Source organism: Ranitomeya imitator, chromosome 4 (genome assembly GCF_032444005.1).
Source record: "Ranitomeya imitator isolate aRanImi1 chromosome 4, aRanImi1.pri, whole genome shotgun sequence".
Classification (NCBI taxonomy): Eukaryota; Metazoa; Chordata; class Amphibia; order Anura; family Dendrobatidae; genus Ranitomeya; species Ranitomeya imitator.
The window spans coordinates 475,948,303-475,967,590 of NC_091285.1; the positions used below are offsets into that span (position 1 = coordinate 475,948,303).

The following is a 19,288-nucleotide window of genomic DNA, read 5'->3' on the forward strand; positions in this document are numbered from 1 at the left end:
TGCACACTTGCGACTCGTGGTTTTGGATTTGCTCCTTAGTACTTGTCCCCCTGAAAGAAAGTGGAAAAGGAAATCAGCTCCCATGCATTGTACCTGCACCATTGGAGCGGATCCAATACCTGTAAAGTTACAGGGACCAGAACAGCGCTGGGTGCCACAAATGAAGAGCGGGAAGGACCTGAACCATAGATTTGGTCCTTGGTCCCACCTTACTTGGTCCTCTGTCGGGGCTCTTTATGCAGGCGACTGGACCAGCGCCTCCTCTGCATCAGAGGGACTCATCCCACTATATTTCCAGTGTTGAGGGAACCCCAGAGGTTTCCATGTGCCTCCTGTTTCTGCCGATGCTTTCCAGCATGGAACACAAGACCCGGAAGTGACGTGATCAAAAGACACCTGGTATCTGACATCACTTCTGGTCGCCCAGACCGCGTCACCCAAGCTCCAGTGAGGGAAGCCGGAAGCATGCTTCCCCTGTCTCGTTTTCTCCGGTCTGGTAGAGGAGATGGGCTGGAGAGGTCAGAGAGGCCTCCAGCCTGAAGACCCCCCAGACTTTACCCAAAGGTGCAGACTAGAGGGCAAAGACGAGTCCGTGGGAGTCAGGAACAGTGTAGGAGAGGAAAGGTGAGCCCAAACGATCTCCTGCTGTCCAGCTTGTATCTTCCCCAGTGTGTGCCGCCGGCACAGAGCACTGTAGGATGACCTCTTCATCCCTATTGGGACAGGAAAAAACCCTGGGGAAAGGAGGTGGGAGGGGCTATTTGACCTAGTTTGTGTTCCCTGTCCCTATTAAAATGAGATGACATCCTCCTGTGTGCTGTCGTGGGGGTGGGAGGGTTTAGAGAAAAATGGCTTTCCTGGCAGGAGGTTCAATTTCTCACAGTTTATAATCACACAGGATGTTGAGACTAGCTGGCTTGTCAGCTGTTGTAGTGATTCTGCCACTAGAAGAAAGTAGTCCAGGTACTGAACAATGGCTCTCTCAATTACAAAAAGCCATAATTTCTGCCATGTTAGGTGAAGATGCGTGGGGAAGAACAAAGACCAAATGGAAGACAACGGAACTGGTACTATTGAATTACGTCTTCCTTCACCGCTAACCTCATATTTCTGATTGGAACGGTGAATAGTCACATGGTAACAGGCGTCCTTGGGAACTAGAGTACTCATTACAATATTTTTGCCGATTAGAGGGATCGATTTTGATTCCAAGTTGAATTCCTTCCCACTGGTTTAAGGATTTTAGATTGTGCAGAAGTCACCCTCAGGTTTCTTTATTGAAAATAGATGTAGTAGTCAAGGGGCCATTCCGATTTTGTTACTAGTATTACTGCTCCTGAATCTATTAGCCTTTTCTACATCTACCAGCAGCCTTTGATAGACTCTCGGGGACTGGAAAGATGCAAGTTGAAATCTGTATGGGGGGGCTCCAATTAATTTTATGGGGGAGAAAGTTTTCAACCTGAACAGTGCCAAGATGTGACCGTACAGGCTGAGAACCACTGAGTAATGAGCTGCTGCGAGCTCAGTCTCAGAAACTAGCACTGACATCGATATTACCACAGGTCACTGAGGCTGTGTTCCCAGCTGGGTCCCTGATCTGCAGTGACCTCAGCACCACAGTACAGCGCTCAGCGAGTTCATCATAAGAAAATGCTCACAGTAAACTCACTGAACGCTGCACCTTGAGACTCACTGTGCTGATGTCACCACAGTTCAGGTGCCCGGCTGGAAACGTAGCCTCAGTGACCTATGGTAATCATGATGTCACGGAGGCTGAGCTTGCAGCAGCTCAGTCCTCTGAGGTTCTCTGTCACGCATGGTGTAGGAAAGACTAAAGGTACCGTCACATTAAGCGACGCTGCAGCGAGCTAGACAGTGATGCCGATCGCTGCAGCGTCGCTGTTTGGTCGCTGGAGTGCTGTCACACAGACCGCTCTCCAGCGACCAACAATCCCGAAGTCCCCGGATAACCAGGGTAAACATCAGGTTACTAAGCGCAGGGCCGCGCTTAGTAACCCGATGTTTACCCTGGTTACCATTGTAAAAGGAAAAAAAAAAAAAAAAAAAAAACTACATACTTACATTCCTGTCACATCCCCGGCGTCCGCTTCCCTGCACTGTGTAAGCGCTGGCCGGAAAGCAGAGCTGTGACGTCACCGCTGTGCTTTACGGCTGGTGCTGACACTGGGGGACGCAGGGAAGCCGACGCTGAGGAACGTGACAGGAAAGTAAGTATGTAGTGGTTTTTTTTTACTTCTACAATGGTAACCAGGGTAAACATCGGGTTACTAAGCACGGCCCTGCGCTTAGTAACCCGATGGTTACCAGTGAAGACATCGCTGAATCGGCGTCACACACGCCGATTCAGTGAGGTCAGTGGGTGATCCAGCGACTAAATAAAGTCCTGGACTTTCCCCAATGATCTCCCAGCAGGGGCCTGATCGTTGGTCACTGTCACAACGATTTCGTTGCTACGTCACAAAAAGCAATGATATCGTTGTGTGACAGTACCTTAAGTGCAACATGAAGGGATAAGGGGAAGCGGGGAGTGGAGATCCCTAGTCAGATCTAGTGTCACCTTGTCTGCCCCAAGCGTCCCTACATAGGTTCTGCACCTATCGCAGAGCAGATACTCAAACCCTGCCTGACCCTAGCAGTAAACCCTGCTTAGGGAAGGATGGGGTAAAGCTGGTCAATCCCCACTATAGCTTGAGTAGACTCAGACTTCCTCCAAACAGAGGAAGATAGCTGACTGCTATAGTGCCAAGCCTCAACAGGGAATTGGAAATAGCACTGGCAACTCCTAGCAGAAAGCTGGAAGTTCTAAACACAGGTCCAGCTGTGTACATTAGAACCAGTGGAGGTTGCCATTGGGTCAGTCAGAAGGACAAGGAAGAAGCCTGCAAAGCAAACTGCGGAGACCTTCTGCAGCCAGATACAGTGCAACAGTCTGTAGCCTGACACACCCGTGACATTCTCAGCCTGGATGGTAACATCTTGGCACAGTCCAGGTTGAAAACTGTTTATCCCCAGACATGGATTATGGTGTGGGACACTGTCAGACTGGTGAGGGATATGGTGGTTTAATTTTGTTTTATTACAGAACACAAGGGGTACAATGGAATGGGTACAGTGTATAACTTTAAAGTTTATTTCAATAAACGACTTATTCAGGCCGGGTGTTTATTTACACTATAGCTTTAGAATTAGTGAAGGATAGGAATCTTATAGATTCCTCTCCATTACAAGCTCAGGCTTGAAACTTATGGTGACAAACTACACAAATATGAACCCCACTTGCCACAGGGCATGTGGGAAGAGTTGGGCAAAGTGCCAGAATTGGCACATCTAACAGATTTGCCATTTCTGGGGTGGATGCGGGGACCCAACATCCACCATGGCCCCTCACCAGCCCCAAGCTGTCTGCTTTAACTTGGCTAAAGGAGTTTATTTTTTAGTTAATATAAAGTGTGGGACTGTTCTTCTTGATAACCAGCCTTGCTAAAACCGACAGCTGCAAGTTTTGTATGGGTGGTTAAAAAAAATAAATAAAAATACCTATATAGCACAGGTACCAGTTGATCAATACTCCCATCAGCCAGCAACAGCTGTTGCCAGCAGGCATAGGCTGATTGGAGTAGTCATCCCATCAGCTGATGTCTGACTGGAGGAAAACTCAGCTTTGGATAGATAAGGGATAGTGGTAATTTGATTGTTTACAGGGGACAAGTGCTTTGTTAGGAGAGGAATTAGGTGCGAGTATAATGCGATTTTTTTTTTTATATAATATATCAATACAACTCCGATGTCCTCTGATCGTCCCTTGCTTTGCTGGCAATGATGTGAGCAGTCTTTGGCACTGGGACCAGCATGAATACTGCCAGTACATGTCACACTGATGACAGATTTTAAGCGTGTGGGACACTTTGCAAAAAAAAAAAAAAATTTGCTTGTTGACATGGTCTAAACACGGACATGTGCTCAGACCCATTTAACTTGAACAGTCTGTTCAGGTGTCTGGTACATGTAACATAGTTAGTAAGGCCGAAAAAAGACATTTGTCCATCCAGTTCAGCCTATATTCCATCATAATAAATTCCCAGATCTACGTCCTTCTACAGAACCGAATTGTATGATACAATATTGTTCTGCTCCAGGAAGACATCCAGGCCTCTCTTGAACCCCTCGACTGAGTTCGCCATCACCACCTCCTCAGGCAAGCAATTCCAGATTCTCACTGCCCTAACAGTAAAGAATCCTCTTCTATGTTGGTGGAAAAACCTTCTCTCCTCCAGACGCAAAGAATGCCCCCTTGTGCCCGTCACCTTCCTTGGTATAAACAGATCTTCAGCGAGATATTTGTATTGTCCCCTTATATACGGTTATTAGATCGCCCCTCAGTCGTCTTTTTTCTAGACTAAATAATCCTAATTTCGCTAATCTATCTGGGTATTGTAGTTCTCCCATCCCCTTTATTAATTTTGTTGCCCTCCTTTGTACTCTCTCTAGTTCCATTATATCCTTCCTGAGCACCGGTGCCCAAAACTGGACACAGTACTCCATGTGCGGTCTAACTAGGGATTTGTACAGAGGCAGTATAATGCTCTCATCATGTGTATCCAGACCTCTTTTAATGCACCCCATGATCCTGTTTGCCTTGGCAGCTGCTGCCTGGCACTGGCTGCTCCAGGTAAGTTTATCATTAACTAGGATCCCCAAGTCCTTCTCCCTGTCAGATTTACCCAGTGGTTTCCCATTCAGTATGTAATAGTGACATTGATTCCTTCTTCCCATGTGTATAACCTTACATTTATCATTGTTAAACCTCATCTGCCACCTTTCAGCCCAAGTTTCCAACTTATCCAGATCCATCTGTAGCAGAATACTATCTTCTCTTGTATTAACTGCTTTACATAGTTTTGTATCATCTGCAAATATCGATATTTTACTGTGTAAACCTTCTACCAGATCATTAATGAATATGTTGAAGAGAACAGGTCCCAATACTGACCCCTGCGGTACCCCACTGGTCACAGCGACCCAGTTAGAGACTATACCATTTATAACCACCCTCTGCTTTCTATCACTAAGCCAGTTACTAACCCATTTACACACATTTTCCCCCAGACCAAGCATTCTCATTTTGTGTACCAACCTCTTGTGCGGCACGGTATCAAACGCTTTGGAAAAATAAAAATCGAGATATACCACGTCCAATGACTCACCGTGGTCCAGCCTATAGCTTACCTCTTCATAAAAACTGATTAGATTGGTTTGACAGGAGCGATTTCTCATAAACCCATGCTGATATGGAGTTAAACAGTTATTCTCATTGAGATAATCCAGAACAACATCCCTCAGAAACCCTTCAAATATTTTACCAACAATAGATGTTGGTGATGTGTGAAGAAGTTTTAGGAAGTGAAACAGGTCCTTCACAACTGGCTTTTATCTGCTTTGCCATTATTAGCCTTGTTTATTCTTGTAAATAGGTAATTCCCAGTAGTTCCTCCCATGGAAGTGCAGTTCACACTGAAATGCATGTCAGGTGATAGAGGTCTCCTGTCCCTCACCTGGAAACCAAAAATTAATCTGCACATGCTGGTGTCAGTGCTGAATCTTCCCCCTGAACATGCAGCTTGAGAGGAACCCGAGAGCCCCAGCTCAATGGGAAGTAAGGGACTTCTACCAAGAAAAGAGTCAACCTCTTTGCTATACTACAATAGGGATAGTGATGGAACCCTGATCCCCTGCATCTGGCAATAAGAAGCTCCTGCTCAACAGATCCAAGTAGGCTTATTCTGCACCTCAAGTGCTCCTTGTGTGTATCCCCAATAGGGGGAGGAGGGATGATTTTTAACCATGTTCCTGATCGAATGAAGGATATGGACTACCTCCTTTTGATTGTGCACTCAGACATCCTGGAAGTACTTGTTGCTTGGGGTCTGAGGGCAGCCAAGAATTTTACACCATGGGATGTGTTTTTCTGCCACCGATCCATTTAGATGATAAACGATGAACCAACAATGGCATATCTGGAGATACAAATGCTCAGCCAAAAATTTAGCTTTCCTTGGACTTGTAAGTTAACAGAATCTCGGAATTATAGTAACAGTGCTTAGAATTAAAGCCATTAGAACTGATATAAAAGAAAGTTTATTTAACAGATGTTCCATCAGTTGCTCAAAGATCACAACTATAAAAGTTATAAAAACAGTATTTACAGATTCAGCAGCATTGTTGCCTGAAATGGCAGTGTTATAAAAGTGCAAAAAGTAGTAGTTCCCCTGTGCTGTTTTAGGATACAAGACTCGCAGCTAGGTCTGTAATCACTGGAGATAACAGTTGAGGGATGGTGCTGATCTTCATTAGCTTACTGCTGGCATACTTGTTTCTCACAGCCTATAAATAAGTTTAAAAAAAAAAAAAATTTAAAAATTGACAGCCAAGTATTGCGTTACTTGCCAAGACTCCGCCATTAAGTCTAAATCTTACCACATGCTTTGTCATATTCTTGTTGACTTTTGTAACATTTTTTGCCATGTGCTTCATGATATGAGACAAGTCTTCTTCTAGGTACCCAGTATAGTGATGCTGCGTGGGTCCCTAAAGATGGAAATATGCATAAGTGATTTTCATATTAGATTTCATTATTGGCTCTAGATTTATCATACCACCATAAGAGGCATGCATACATAAGCAACTTACCCAGATGCCCTCATCAAGGACCTTCTGTGCCAGACAAAGCGCCGCTGATGCTATTTCAGAAGGTCTGAAGTGGACCATATCATAGTCACCAAGGGTAAGCTCCATCAGATACTTTGAGAGCGTGTGCTGTTCTGCATAAGCCTGCAGATAACAGATGTAAGGTTTTATTTCAGGAATCCCCATACAGGATACATGATTTCCAGCATATTTATCAGCTGCAAGTCTTGGCCATGTGCACACACCAAGACTATTTTTGGATTCATTCTCAGCTCCAACACCATTCAGAACTGAATGAGTTTAGTGCAAGACCAAGTGCCAACCATTCTCCCCTCCCCCCACAACAGGTTCCTGGAAACTTACACTGCAGGATTTTGAAGCACGTCTCAGGAAGTGAAGTGGTAGTGGACGGCCAAGGTTAAACTTCAGCTGACGCAGCACCAGAATTTCCATTTCTCTAATTTGTGATGCAGTATATGCATTGTCTGTGATATAAACAAAGTCTGAGATCTCTGGGGTGTACATTTCTTCATATTTGGAAGCCAGTAGAAGAGCAGTTACACCGACCAACTGAAGCTTTCCACGAGAGATGGGCTGAACCTATGTGCAGAAGACCATTAATCAGACAGATTGTGACAGCATGGGGTAATGAGGACAGAAAGCCAGCACCTACCTGAAGGAAACGATCCATTATGGCTATACCCATGTACAGAGTCTCCTGCAGCAGTTGAAACCTGGAGTGAACTTGGACTAGCCAGTCAACCAAGATTGCCCTCATGCGTTCGTTTACCTCCTTTCCTTCCAGGTATTTTTGTTTTATTGGCTGCTTGAGCTACAGAAAGACAAGATAGTCAGTTTACATGTGGGAAATATGTTGGGCTACTTTCACACTAGCGTCGGAATCTCCCTGTCGCAATGCGTCGGGCAGAGATTCCGATGCTAGCGTTTAACGTATTGCACAACGGAGGCAGCGGATGCATTTCTCCGGCGCATCCGCTGCCCCATTGTAAGGTGCGGGGAGGTGGGGGCGGAGTTCCGGCCACTCATGCGCGGTCGGAAAAAGCAGTCCATCAGGAGCAAAAAATGTTACATGTAGCGTTTTTGCTCCCGACAGTCCGCCAAAGCACGACGCATCCGTCGCACGACGGATGCGACGTGTGGCAATCTGTCGCAATGCGTTGTCAATACAAGTCTAGGGGGAAAAAAAAAAAAACACGTATCCTGCAAGCACTTTTGCAGGATGCGTTTTTTTCTGCAAAACGACGCATTGTGACGGATTGCAGTTAACGCTAGTGTGAAAGTAGCCTTAGAGACGAGTGTTTAACAGCTCATCACGTAGGTCCAATTTAACAAGAAAGTCACTAGGCTCTAAGCCAGCATTACTGTCCTGGAGGTTATGCAGGAGACTTGGGGAAGAATACATGGTGGTGGAGTCAGATTTGTGGCGTTGGTGTCCATTTTGGTGGAGTTGATAAAAAAAATAAATTGACAGACTAAGATAAATACATTGGGTACAGTAGTACAATGCAGGATGTGCAGTAAATGTTTTCCTAAGAAAATGGGAAGTTATGAAATGCCCTATAGATGTATGTTCCTGATCTAAGGATCTCGGCTTTTAGTTCAGATAAATCAGTGCTACATTTTATGTACATGTTCCATAGTGAGGCAGTGCTGTGAAGTCAGGGAATGGAGGAGTCTTAGGCCACATTCACACACTCCTTTTTATCCTGCGGGTTCTCCCGCAGCAGATTTGATAAATCTGCAGGGCAAACCCGCTGCGGTTATCCCTGCAGATTTATCGTGGTTTGTCCTGCGGGTTCCGCTGCGGGATTTACCCCTACTATTGATGCTGCATATACAGCATCAATAGTAATGTTAAAAATAATAAAATCATGATGATATACTCACCCTCTGACGTCCCGATCTCCTCGGCGCTGCAGGCGGCGGTCCGGTTCCAAAGATGCTGTGCGACCAGGACTTCGGTGACGTCATGGTCATGTGATCGCGATGTCACCGAAGGTCCTGGTCGCATAGCAAACCTGAGACAGGACGGCCACGTGCAGCGCTGAGACTTCAGAGGTGAGTATAATGATTTTTTATTTTAATAATTTTTTTTTTTTTTTTTTTAATACAAATATGGTTCCCAGGGCCTGGAGGAGAGTCTCCTCTCCTTCACCCCGGGTATAACCCGCACATTATCCGCATTACTTCCCGCATGGTGGGCACAGCCCCATGCGGGAAGTAAGCGGATCAATGCATTTCTATGGGTGCAGAATCGCTACGATTCTGCACAAAGTAGTGACATGGTCCTTTTTTTCCGCAGCAATTCTGCGTGTTTTTTTGGGTTTTTCCCGAATCATGTGCACTGCGGTTTCTGTTTTCCATAGGGTAACATTGTACTGTACCCTGCATGGAAAACAGCTGCGGACCCGCAGCGGCAAGATCGCCGCTGTTCCACAGTAAAAACTGCATAGTGTTAACATGGCCTTAAGTTGGGCTTTCCGACGTCACAGGCGTTTGACCTCTGTTCTAACAGGTCACGTTTTTCAGGATTTCCTTGTATTGCACAGGTGATTAAGTCACCTGCACAGAATGATTCCAGCACCTTGTGCAATGCTAAGGAAATCTTGAAAACATGCATGTTTGAGACCCCTGCATTAGACTATTGGATTTGCCATACATAAGATGCACAGCACTGATGTTACATGGTACTGCAGTACACAGGTTTCCTAATTCAGCTGCAAGTGTACTGCATATGGTACTGTTAAAGAGACCAAATACGTTCTGTTATTGCCACAACTAAGGTGCAGATAAGCAGAACAAAAAAAAAAAAAAAAAAAAAGTTGTTAAACATGAAGGTAAGTTTGCAGTTGACCTCCTCACTTGACATCTGCTGTGGTTCTATCATGAAAACACCAGATAAAAATTGAATTATTAAAGATTAGTATTTATATAGCACCATTGATACCATGGTGCTGTACATGAGAATGGTTTACATAAGAGTTACAGATATCACTTACAATAAGCAAACTAACAATGACAGATTGATACAGGGGGGAAAAGACCCTGCCCTAGCGGTCTTAAGGTACAGTCACAACGATATCGTTGCTTTGTGATGTAGCAACGATATCGTTAAGGAAATTGTTATGTGTGACAGCGACCAACGATCAGGCCCCTGCTGGGAGATCGTTGGTCGCTGAGGAAAGTCCAGAACTTTATTTCGTTGCTGGATCGGCGTGTGTGACGCCGATCCAGCGATGTCTTCACTGGTAACCAGGGTAAACACTACATACTTACGTTCAGCTGTCTGCACTCCTCCTGCATCCTGTGTCAGCGCCGGCCAGCACAGCGGTGATGTCACCGCTGTGCTTTCTGGCTGACCAGCGCCGACAGTGCAGAGGAAAGCAGAGCGCCGGAGGACAGACAGCGGAAGGTAAGTATGTAGTGTTTAATGTTTACGCTGGTAACCATCGGGTTACCAAGCGTGGCCCTGCACTTAGTAACCCGGTGTTTACACTGGTTACCCAGGGACTTCGGGATCGTTGGTTGCTGGAGAGCTGTCTGTGTGACAGCTCTCCAGCGACGCTGCAGCGATCGACATCGTTGTCGGTATCGCTGCAGCGTCGCTTAGTGTGACGGTACCCTTACATTTTACAGGATTATGGGGAAGGAGACAATAGGTTGAGGGTTGCAGGAGCTCCGGTAGTGGTGAGGAGGCAGTGGGGTCAGTGCAGGCTTTCCTGAAGAGATGGGTTTTCAGGTTCTGTCTGAAGGATCTGAATGTTGTTGATAGTTGGATGTGTTGGGGGATATTCGGAAGAAGTCTTGGAGGTGGTTGGATGAGCGAATAAGTGTGGAGGAGAGAAGGAGGTCTAGGGAGGACCGGAGATTACATGACGGAAAATATCAGGAGATTAGTTCAGAGATATATGCAGGAGACCGGTTATGGATGGCTTTGTAGGCCAGTATTCGTAATTTGAACTGGATATGCTGAGGGAATGGGAGCCAGTGAAGAGATTTGTCGGGGGGGGTTGGGGTAAGCGGAGAGATGAATTAGTCGGGCATCAGAGTTAAGGATGGACTGGATAGGTGCAAGGGTGTTAGAGCAGGGAGGCCGCAGAAAAGGATGTTGCAGTAGTCAAGGAGGTAGATTAGGGCATGCACAAGCATTTTAGTAGATTGACGGTTGAGGAAAGGATGATTCTGGAGATTTTTTGAGCTGGCAGTAACAGATGCACATCTGTGCAAGTAAGCATCTACCTAAATTTCTGTTGTTTTGAGTAAGAGTGATGATTTCCAAGTCCTCTCAGTTTGTCAGTGAGCCCCGTTTTTGTTTAGTGATAGGACTTGCTAACATGTGGGCCCTTGATGTGGGTTGCGAGCTTCCATATTTTGGCCATAATATCAACTAATACCTCACACCGATGTGTTTTTTGCATTTTATTTTTCAGGGTGCAGTTGGGCCCAGATTGCTCTGAACTGTGGCCTCTGTTCACACAGGATGCTTTGGGTTAGCACTGGGCAGCCCACCTGATCTAGGAGTATGGGTGTCACCAATAGGCTGTAAGCCAGAGGCTCTGCATCACCTGATGTGAATGCCGCACAGATTTTTAGCATTTTTTGTGCACACAGATTGAAGGTGGTGGTTTCATCGGTATTGCTGCACCTGTGTTACCGCCATCTTTAATTGGGTTCGCTGCACCCTGATAGTACATTTGTTGTTTGGAGGCCTGGGCAAGTAAGTAGCCTCTCGGCTTTTTTTTTTTTTTTCTTTGGGGGGGAACATTTGGAGGATTTCTAAGACCTCTTAGCGTGTCGTGAGCCGTTTTAAGTGGTTCTACCATGAAAGCTTTTTTTTTTTTATTATACATCTTAAGGACAAGAGACCAGCAGCAATGTCTGGCAATTATGTGCAATAGATACATTCCGGACTTGGAATGGACTCCCTCCAATCCAACTAGCTGCTCCTCACACCTTAGTTCCTGCCCATTACCTCATTCATACATGCAAGCAAAGCCCCCCCATCTGTCCTGCTTCCATAGTACCTACTCCATTCATGCTCACAAGAACCTGTTCCCTTTATGAAAATCATTAGCAGTGTACACTGCAGGACAAGCCTATTAGTGACTGTAAAAATATTAAAGCTCAGCACATGTTCTGCTACTGACCAGACAGTCCTGCAAGGAATAGTACCACCAGGAAGGTAAAGGGTTAGCTTGTGATCATGCCAACACTTACCTCCAGTTCTTTCAGGAAGCTATAAATGTCCATTACGTATTCACTACACAGCTGTGGGTTTCCACCGTCTTCAGCATCAATGTCTTCCACACCATTCAGAACATCAGAGAAAGCCTGACAGAGTTCCTCTTCATCCTTCATAGACACATCCATCAGAACTGGGGAGGATTCCTTGAGGTTAAAACACAAGTTAGAGATGTAAGGACCATTTAATTCTAATTAGAGGTTGTATAGATTAATAAGGAGCAGTGACATGAGTAGTTGAGGTCATGGGTATTGCCCATAGATGTCAACTCTTGTAATAAATGGTTCTCTTGAAGAGTCCCTTGTCCATGACTAGGAGCTTACCTTTGCTGGAGCTTCAGTCACCTTCACTGTGACAGCCTTTGGTTTCACATTGACATTTGTCACTTTAGTTGGTTTGCTTGGCTTCATCACTGCATTAGAGTTCTGAGAAGAATAAGAGCATTATGTTATTATATATCCAAGATTGTCACATTATGAAGGGCAGTATTTATATTAGGCTTCAGTTTGTCAGTGCACCTGATTAGCAGTGTTGTCAGCCTGCACACAGTGGTGCCACACTGCTCATCTAACCAGTGGGAAGCCTCACTGCTGGCTGTGGATGCCCAGCTGTGAACAGGGCTCTGATACTAGAGTGGTGCCATCAGAATATCAGCAAATCTGAAGCTTGTTTTAGTTACTGCAGTTTCATTTTAATTAGAGGTACATCATAAATGCACAACACCCACCTTTACAGAAATCTGCTTTCCACGCACAGTCACCTTATTTCCTATTTCTCCCAGAGCAGCTCTCGGCACATTAATGGGGGCTTTAGATTTCATAGCTCCTGCTATAGCATTGTCAGCTTCACGGGAAGCCTAAAGAGACATCAGTACAGGCTTAACTTGCATGTAGAGCTCAGACTTCAGTGCCATAGCATTAAAGGGGTTGTCCATGCAAGATGTCCATTTGCACAATAGGTCTTCAATGAGATCAGATGGGGTCCGATAAAGTGACCGATCAGCTGAAAACAGCTCAGGGAAGAAAGCTACTCAATAAAGCTCCTGGCTTCTAGTCAAAAGAAGCCACTTTCAGCTTATTGGTGGGAATCGGACTCTGGTCAGCTTCATACTGACCTACCTAAGATATAGGTCATCTATTTCTTGCCTGGACATCCCTTTAAGGCTTATATATAGAATTAAGCATACAAAGCAAGAAATAATTTTATTTCATATAGCACCAACATATTACAATTTAGTTGTGACAGACAATAAATTTCATACAAGGCCAGACAGTTTGTTACATTAGGAGTGAGGGCCCTGCTCGCCAGCTTACAGTCTATAAATACAAGTGGATCATTGCTCTGACACTAGCGATAGGGCGCAACAGACTTTATAAAACAGAACCTTATTAGAGCTCAGTGTCAGATGGTCCAAAGGTCATTAAAGCACAGAATGATTAACCAAATATTGCGCCTCATGTACGCCTTACCACCTGCTTGAATTCAATCTATAAAACCAGAGCTGATGAAGGGGGTGGGGGGGTGGAGGTAGGAAAACAGGTGGAAAGGTGTATAGATTACTGCCCCCACCCCCCATCATGAAGCATTGAGTGGCAGGACTTTGTCACAGAAGGACTGTTCAAGTGAAGTCCCTTTAAAGGGAACCTGTCAGCAGGAATGTGCTCCGTAACCTACAGACAGTGTCAGGTTGGCGCTGTTATACTGATTACAATGATACCTGGGTGATGAAATCCATCTTGTGGTTTAAGCCTTATTTTCAGTTCTGAGTTAATGATATGCAAGTGCTCTGCTTAGGCATCTACTATATAATTGTCTAAGGGTCACTTCCGTCTGTCTCGGATATTCATTGGTTGCAGCCAGCCAGTGGGCGTACACAAAAAAAAGCAGCGGAGGCCAGGAAGTATGCAGAGCCGGCCAGAAGTGCTGCAGAGGGGGCAGAGTCACCACGAGGAGGGCGGAGGCAGCTGGGACCATGGATGCTGTTGGGCCTACCTCGCCCAAAAGCCAGGGACTAAACCGGCCAAGGGTCGCAGCCAGCCAATACAGGCCTGGCCAGAAGCACTGCAAAGGAGGCAGGAGTCGCTGTGAGAAAGGCGGAGCTGGCCGGGACCATGGGCGCTGTTGGGCCTACCGCCGCCAAAAGCCAGGGACTAAATTTGCAGCCGCAGTCAGTGATGACGGCTGCGACAGCAGCGGACAGAAGGTGAGTATATACTATATGGGCTGTGCTATACACTACGTGGCTGGGCAATCTACTACGTGGCCAGGCATATTCTAGAATACCCGATGTGTTAGAATCAGGCCACCATCTAGTCTACTATACAATTGTTTAAGGGTTACTTCCTTCTGTCTGTCACGTATATTCATTGGTTGCGGCCTCTGTCATGGAAATCCAAGTCGCTGATTTTGCCACGACCAGTCAGCAACGGCCATAGTCTGGCAGCGAAATGGCCGCCGCTTTACTGCCCTGCAGTCAGCGCTGAGCGCTCACATAGGGTTAATGCCTGTGTTAACAGACCGTGGTGTAAAGCACTCCGGTTATGCAGCTATTAACCCTGTGTGACCAACTTTTTACTATTGATGCTGTGTATGCAGCATCAATAGTAAAACGATCTAATGTTATAAATTTAAAAAAAAAAACGTTATTCTCACCCTCCAACGTGGCATCCTGTCCACGGCAGTGCAAGCGGCAGGTTCCGGTGCCAAGGATGCTATGCGAGAAGGACCTGCCGTAACATCAGTCATGTGACCATGATGTCACAGGTCCTGCGCTCATACCAACCCACACATAGCCACGTAGTGTATTACACAGCCGTGTAGTGTGTTATACTACGTACGCTGTGTTATATACTACCTACATATTCTAGAATACCTGATATGTTAGAATCAGGCCACCATCTAGTTCATAATAAAGACTTGACAGGTCACTGCCCCCTAGTTTACATAAAGAAAAAAAAAACTTCTGCAGGCGCCAGCTGTGGCACCTGTGCTGTAGTATAATCACATGTGTATATAATTACGTTATGTTTCAGGTTATCCTGATATTTAAAAAAAAAAAAATCCATTTGAAAATGGCACCTGCGCAGTAACAGCCATCAGTGCACATAAAGTTGATCCAATAGCTCCTACTGTGCCATCTTGGAGGAGGGCATTTTTTCCCTCAAGCAAGATGGCATTGCCGGCACATGCACCGTAGCAGATCACCTCCATCAGGATACCCTCAACCATAATTACGGTATATACTCAGAACAGTGCAGAAGGGAAAGATATTATATTAAATAGGGGGCAGGTCAGTGAGGGATCAGTGACCTGTCCGAAGCCAAACTGAGGAACACCTAATCGGAGCACCACATGCAGACCACACACACACACACACATCATTAACTGAAATTAAAGGTACCTTCACACTGAGCAACTTTAGAATGATAACTATAGCGATCCGTGACGTTGCAGCGTCCTGGATAGCGATATCGTTGTGTTTGACACGCAGCAGCGATCAGAATCCTGCTGTGACATCGTTGGTCAGAGGTAGAAGGCCAGAACTCTATTTCGTTGCTGGATCACCCGCTGACATCGCTGAATCGGCGTGTGTGACGCCGCTCCAACGATGTGTTCACTTGTAACCAGGGTAAACATCGGGTTACTAAGCCTGGTTACCATTGTAAATGTAAAAAAAAAAAAAACCCACTACATACTTACATTCCGGTGTTTGTCGCGTCCCCCGGCGTCAGCTTCCCTGCACTGTGTCAGCGCCGGCCGTAAACCAGAGCACAGCGGTGACATCACCGCTCTACTTTAGGGCCGGCGCTTACACAGTGCAGGGAAGCTGACGCCGGGGGACGCGACAAACACCGGAATGTAAGTATGTAGTGGTTTTTTTTTTACATTTACAATGGTAACCAGGGTAAACATCGGGTTACTAAGCGTGGCCCTGCGCTTAGTAACCCGATGTTTACCCTGGTTACCAGAGGACTTCGCATCGTTGGTTGCTGGAGAGCTGTCTGTGTGACATCTCTCCAGCGACCACACAACGACTAAACAGCGATCGACATCGTTGTCTATATCGCTGCAGCATCGCTTAATGCGACGGTACCTTAAGGCTTAAACAACCACAAGACAGATATCACCCAGGTATTGTAATCAGAACAGCGCCAACCTGACTGTAGGATACTGAGCACAATCCTGCTGACAGGTTCCCTTAAAGGGAGCCCGTCACCCCCAAAATCGAAGATGAGCTAAGCCCACCGGCATCAGGGGCTTATCTATAGCATTCTGTAATGCTGTAGATAAGCCCCTGATGTTACCTGAAAGAGGAGAAAAAGAGGTTAGATTATACTCACCCAGGGGCGGGCCCGGCAGCGTCAGGGTCTGGGGCCTCCCATCTTCATCATGATGTCCTCTTGTCTTCACGTGCGACTCCAGCATGCTTTGTCTGCCCTGTTGAGGGCAGAGCAAAGTACTGCAGTGCGCAGGCGCCAGACCTCTGACCTTTCCCAGCACCTGCGCACTGCAGTACTTTGCTCTGCCCTCAACAGGGCAAAGTAAACCTGCGCATGAATACAAGAAGACGTCATCGTAAGAAGATGGGAGGCCCTGCACCGGACCGCCCCTGGGTGAGTATAATCTAACCTCTTTTTCTCATCTTTCAGGATACATCAGGGGCTTATCTACAGCATTACAGAATGCTGTAGATAAGCCCTTGATGCTGGTGGGCTTAAGGTACCGTCACACTAAGCGACGCTGCAGCGATACCGACAACGATCCGAATCGCTGCAGCGTCGCTGTTTGGTCGCTGGAGAGCTGTCACACAGACAGCTCTCCAGCGACCAACGATGCCGGTAACCAGGGTAAACATTGGGTTACTAAGCGCAGGGCCGCGCTTAGCAACCCGATGTTTACCCTGGTTACCATCGTTAAAGTAAAAAAAACAAACGCTACATACTTACCAACCGCTGTCTGTCCCCGGCGCTGTGCTTCTCTGTACTGGCTGTGAGCACAGCGGCCGGAAAGCACAGTGGTGACGTCACCGCTCTGCTTTCCGGCTGCCCGGCGCTCACAGCCAGACCAGAGTAGCAGAGCGCCGGGGACAGACAGCGGTTGGTAAGTATGTAGCGTTTGTTTTTTTTACTTTAACGATGGTAACCAGGGTAAACATCGGGTTGCTAAGCGCAGCCCTGCGCTTAGTAACCCGATGTTTACCCTGGTTACAAGCGAAGACATCGCTGAATCGGTGTCACACACACCGACTCAGCGATGTCAGCGGGAGATCCAGCGACGAAATAAAGTCCTGCCCTTTCTGCCCCGACCAGCGATATCCCAGCAGGGGCCTGATCGCTGCTGACTGTCACACTGGACGATATTGCTAGCAAGGACGCTGCAACGTCACGGATCGCTAGCGATATCGTCCAGTGTGACGGTACCTTTAGCTCACCCTCAATTTGGGGGGGTGACAGGTTCCCTTTAAAGAGCTAGAAGCTGACCACTCAACTGAGGGGTTACAAAAAAAAAAAACAGCACTTCACTCACTATCCCCAGCTCTCTACCAGTGCTCCTGGTACCTGTGCTGATGTGGGGCAGAGCCACCAGCACTGCAGTCAGCATTAGAGACCAGGACGGGCATTTTATGACAGGGAGCAGCCGTGTGAGGCCTCCAGCACAGCGGAGGAGCCGGTAGTGTCCCCCATAACAGGCCAGAGCTCCCACCACAGAAGCAGGAGGGGGCTGGGCACCAATAGTCTAGCTGACCGGCAGACCCTCTCCCCCAGTAACACCCGGTGACAGGCTCCCGGCCATGGATACTCCGCTCTTGCTGCAGGGTCTCCACGCTCCCGTCACTCTGGGGGCGCCTGGCCATGGCCTGGAGGAGGCGGCCGGTTGCCGACACCCAGTCCTACAGGACTTCCCGGCCGAGCACACACCGGCGGTACTCACAGCAGCACGGCGGGTCGCCATCTCTACAGAACACGGTAAAACCACACGTTAAAACCCAGCTTCTCCAGCCGCCACCTCCTCGTCCACAAGGCGCTACGACTTCTCAACCTAACCCTGAATGAATTTTAAATATCCCTCTGCGACTTCTTATTGGCCAGGACGTTTGGGACCGCTCACTGCCTATTGGCTTAACGGCTCAGCACAACGGAACGTGCTGCCCTGGCAACCAATGGCGTTAAGTCTTCAATCAACGTGTGTCCACTCTAAGCTCTCGTGTGATTGGCAGATAGAAGTAATATAATAAACACGCGGTAACCTGCGATTGCGAAATATCGCGAGACATCCCAGCAAAGGAGCGTGGGACTTAATTGTCATGTGATGTCTTGATTTCTGAGGCACTAGAGCTAGAAATGCTTTATTCCCTTTCTGTGCTGTTATGGCTGGCCGCCATGTTTTTGTAGCCTCCTGATCGCAGTGTTTTCTATCTGACGGGTGTAAGTAACCCATTGTTTGCCATAAGCGGAATGCTGAGAAAGAAAGTCGCTGATTTGGGACCTGGGTGAGCAGCACCTGTCGGCCGTGTCTAGTATTGCAGGAATGAAGGGACGTGGGTTCATCCGCCATACCCCAGGACAGGAGCCTGTGTCGCTGCTGGTGAAGTCCTGCAGCCATTTCCTAGTTATCTGCCTGACGCATGTCTTCACAGCCAGCAGTGGGGGGCAGGCCAGGCTCTGCGCCCAGTCATCCCGCTTCTTTCCTTACTCCGCGATACGTGTTCCTATGCCCGCTGCCGCTAATAACAGTGAGAGCAGGAGCGGCTGATGGGAGAATTCATGAGTCCACGCCTGCCCTCTAAATAAGAAAAAACCCCAGCGTGGGTTCCCCCATGTTTTTGATAACCAGCCAGGAAAGACTGACAGCTGTCAACATTAACAAAGTTGGTTATCAAAAATAGAGCTGTCCCCATGCCGTATTTTTTAAATTATAAAACAAGATGTGGGGTCTCCCCCATTTTGACAACCAGCATTGCTAAAACAGATAGCTGGGGACTGGTAGCCTCCGGCTGGTAAAAGGCCACCAATATTGTTACCCCCAAGCCCGTTTTTGTTTTTTTATTTATTTATTTAAAAAAGAAAATCGGTGTGGGGACCCCTCTATGCTGGATGAAAACAGTAGTATTGTAACTAAACACAGCAAGAATAAAGTCCTTTAATTGAAAGAATGACACAGACTCCTTTAATGATTCTAAATTAAACCATACTCGCGTCATTACCCATTCCATTGAAGCCATTGTCTCCTCTAATAAAACAAAAATAAAAAACAACACTATTCCTCACCTGTCCATCGTTCTGTCCTACGCCATAATCCAAGTTTCCAACCTGGGTG

General features: G+C 46.8%; 1 protein-coding gene across 1 annotated transcript; it reads right to left on the bottom strand.

The window, feature by feature from the left end:
* Positions 1-6,143: 6,143 nt before the first annotated feature.
* Positions 6,144-18,028, bottom strand: LOC138676514 (G2/mitotic-specific cyclin-B2-like). Its single transcript, XM_069765890.1, has 9 exons — positions 17,903-18,028; positions 12,699-12,827; positions 12,295-12,396; positions 11,947-12,117; positions 7,382-7,540; positions 7,072-7,308; positions 6,712-6,852; positions 6,499-6,609; positions 6,144-6,405 (listed from the first exon to the last, which is right to left on the bottom strand). The coding sequence occupies exons 1-9, from the start codon at positions 17,921-17,923 to the stop codon at positions 6,301-6,303; spliced, it is 1,176 nt and encodes a 391-aa protein (XP_069621991.1). The 5' UTR covers positions 17,924-18,028; the 3' UTR covers positions 6,144-6,300.
* Positions 18,029-19,288: the final 1,260 nt, after the last annotated feature.

Coding starts and splice junctions, on each gene's coding strand:
- LOC138676514 (XM_069765890.1), bottom strand. CDS start 17,923: ATGGCGACCCGCCGTGCTGCT. Junction 12,828..17,902: donor TGGCGACCCGCCGTGCTGCT/GTGAGTACCGCC, acceptor ATGTCTCTTTAG/GCTTCCCGTGAAGCTGACAA. Junction 6,406..6,498: donor AGAATATGACAAAGCATGTG/GTAAGATTTAGA, acceptor ACTTATTTATAG/GCTGTGAGAAACAAGTATGC.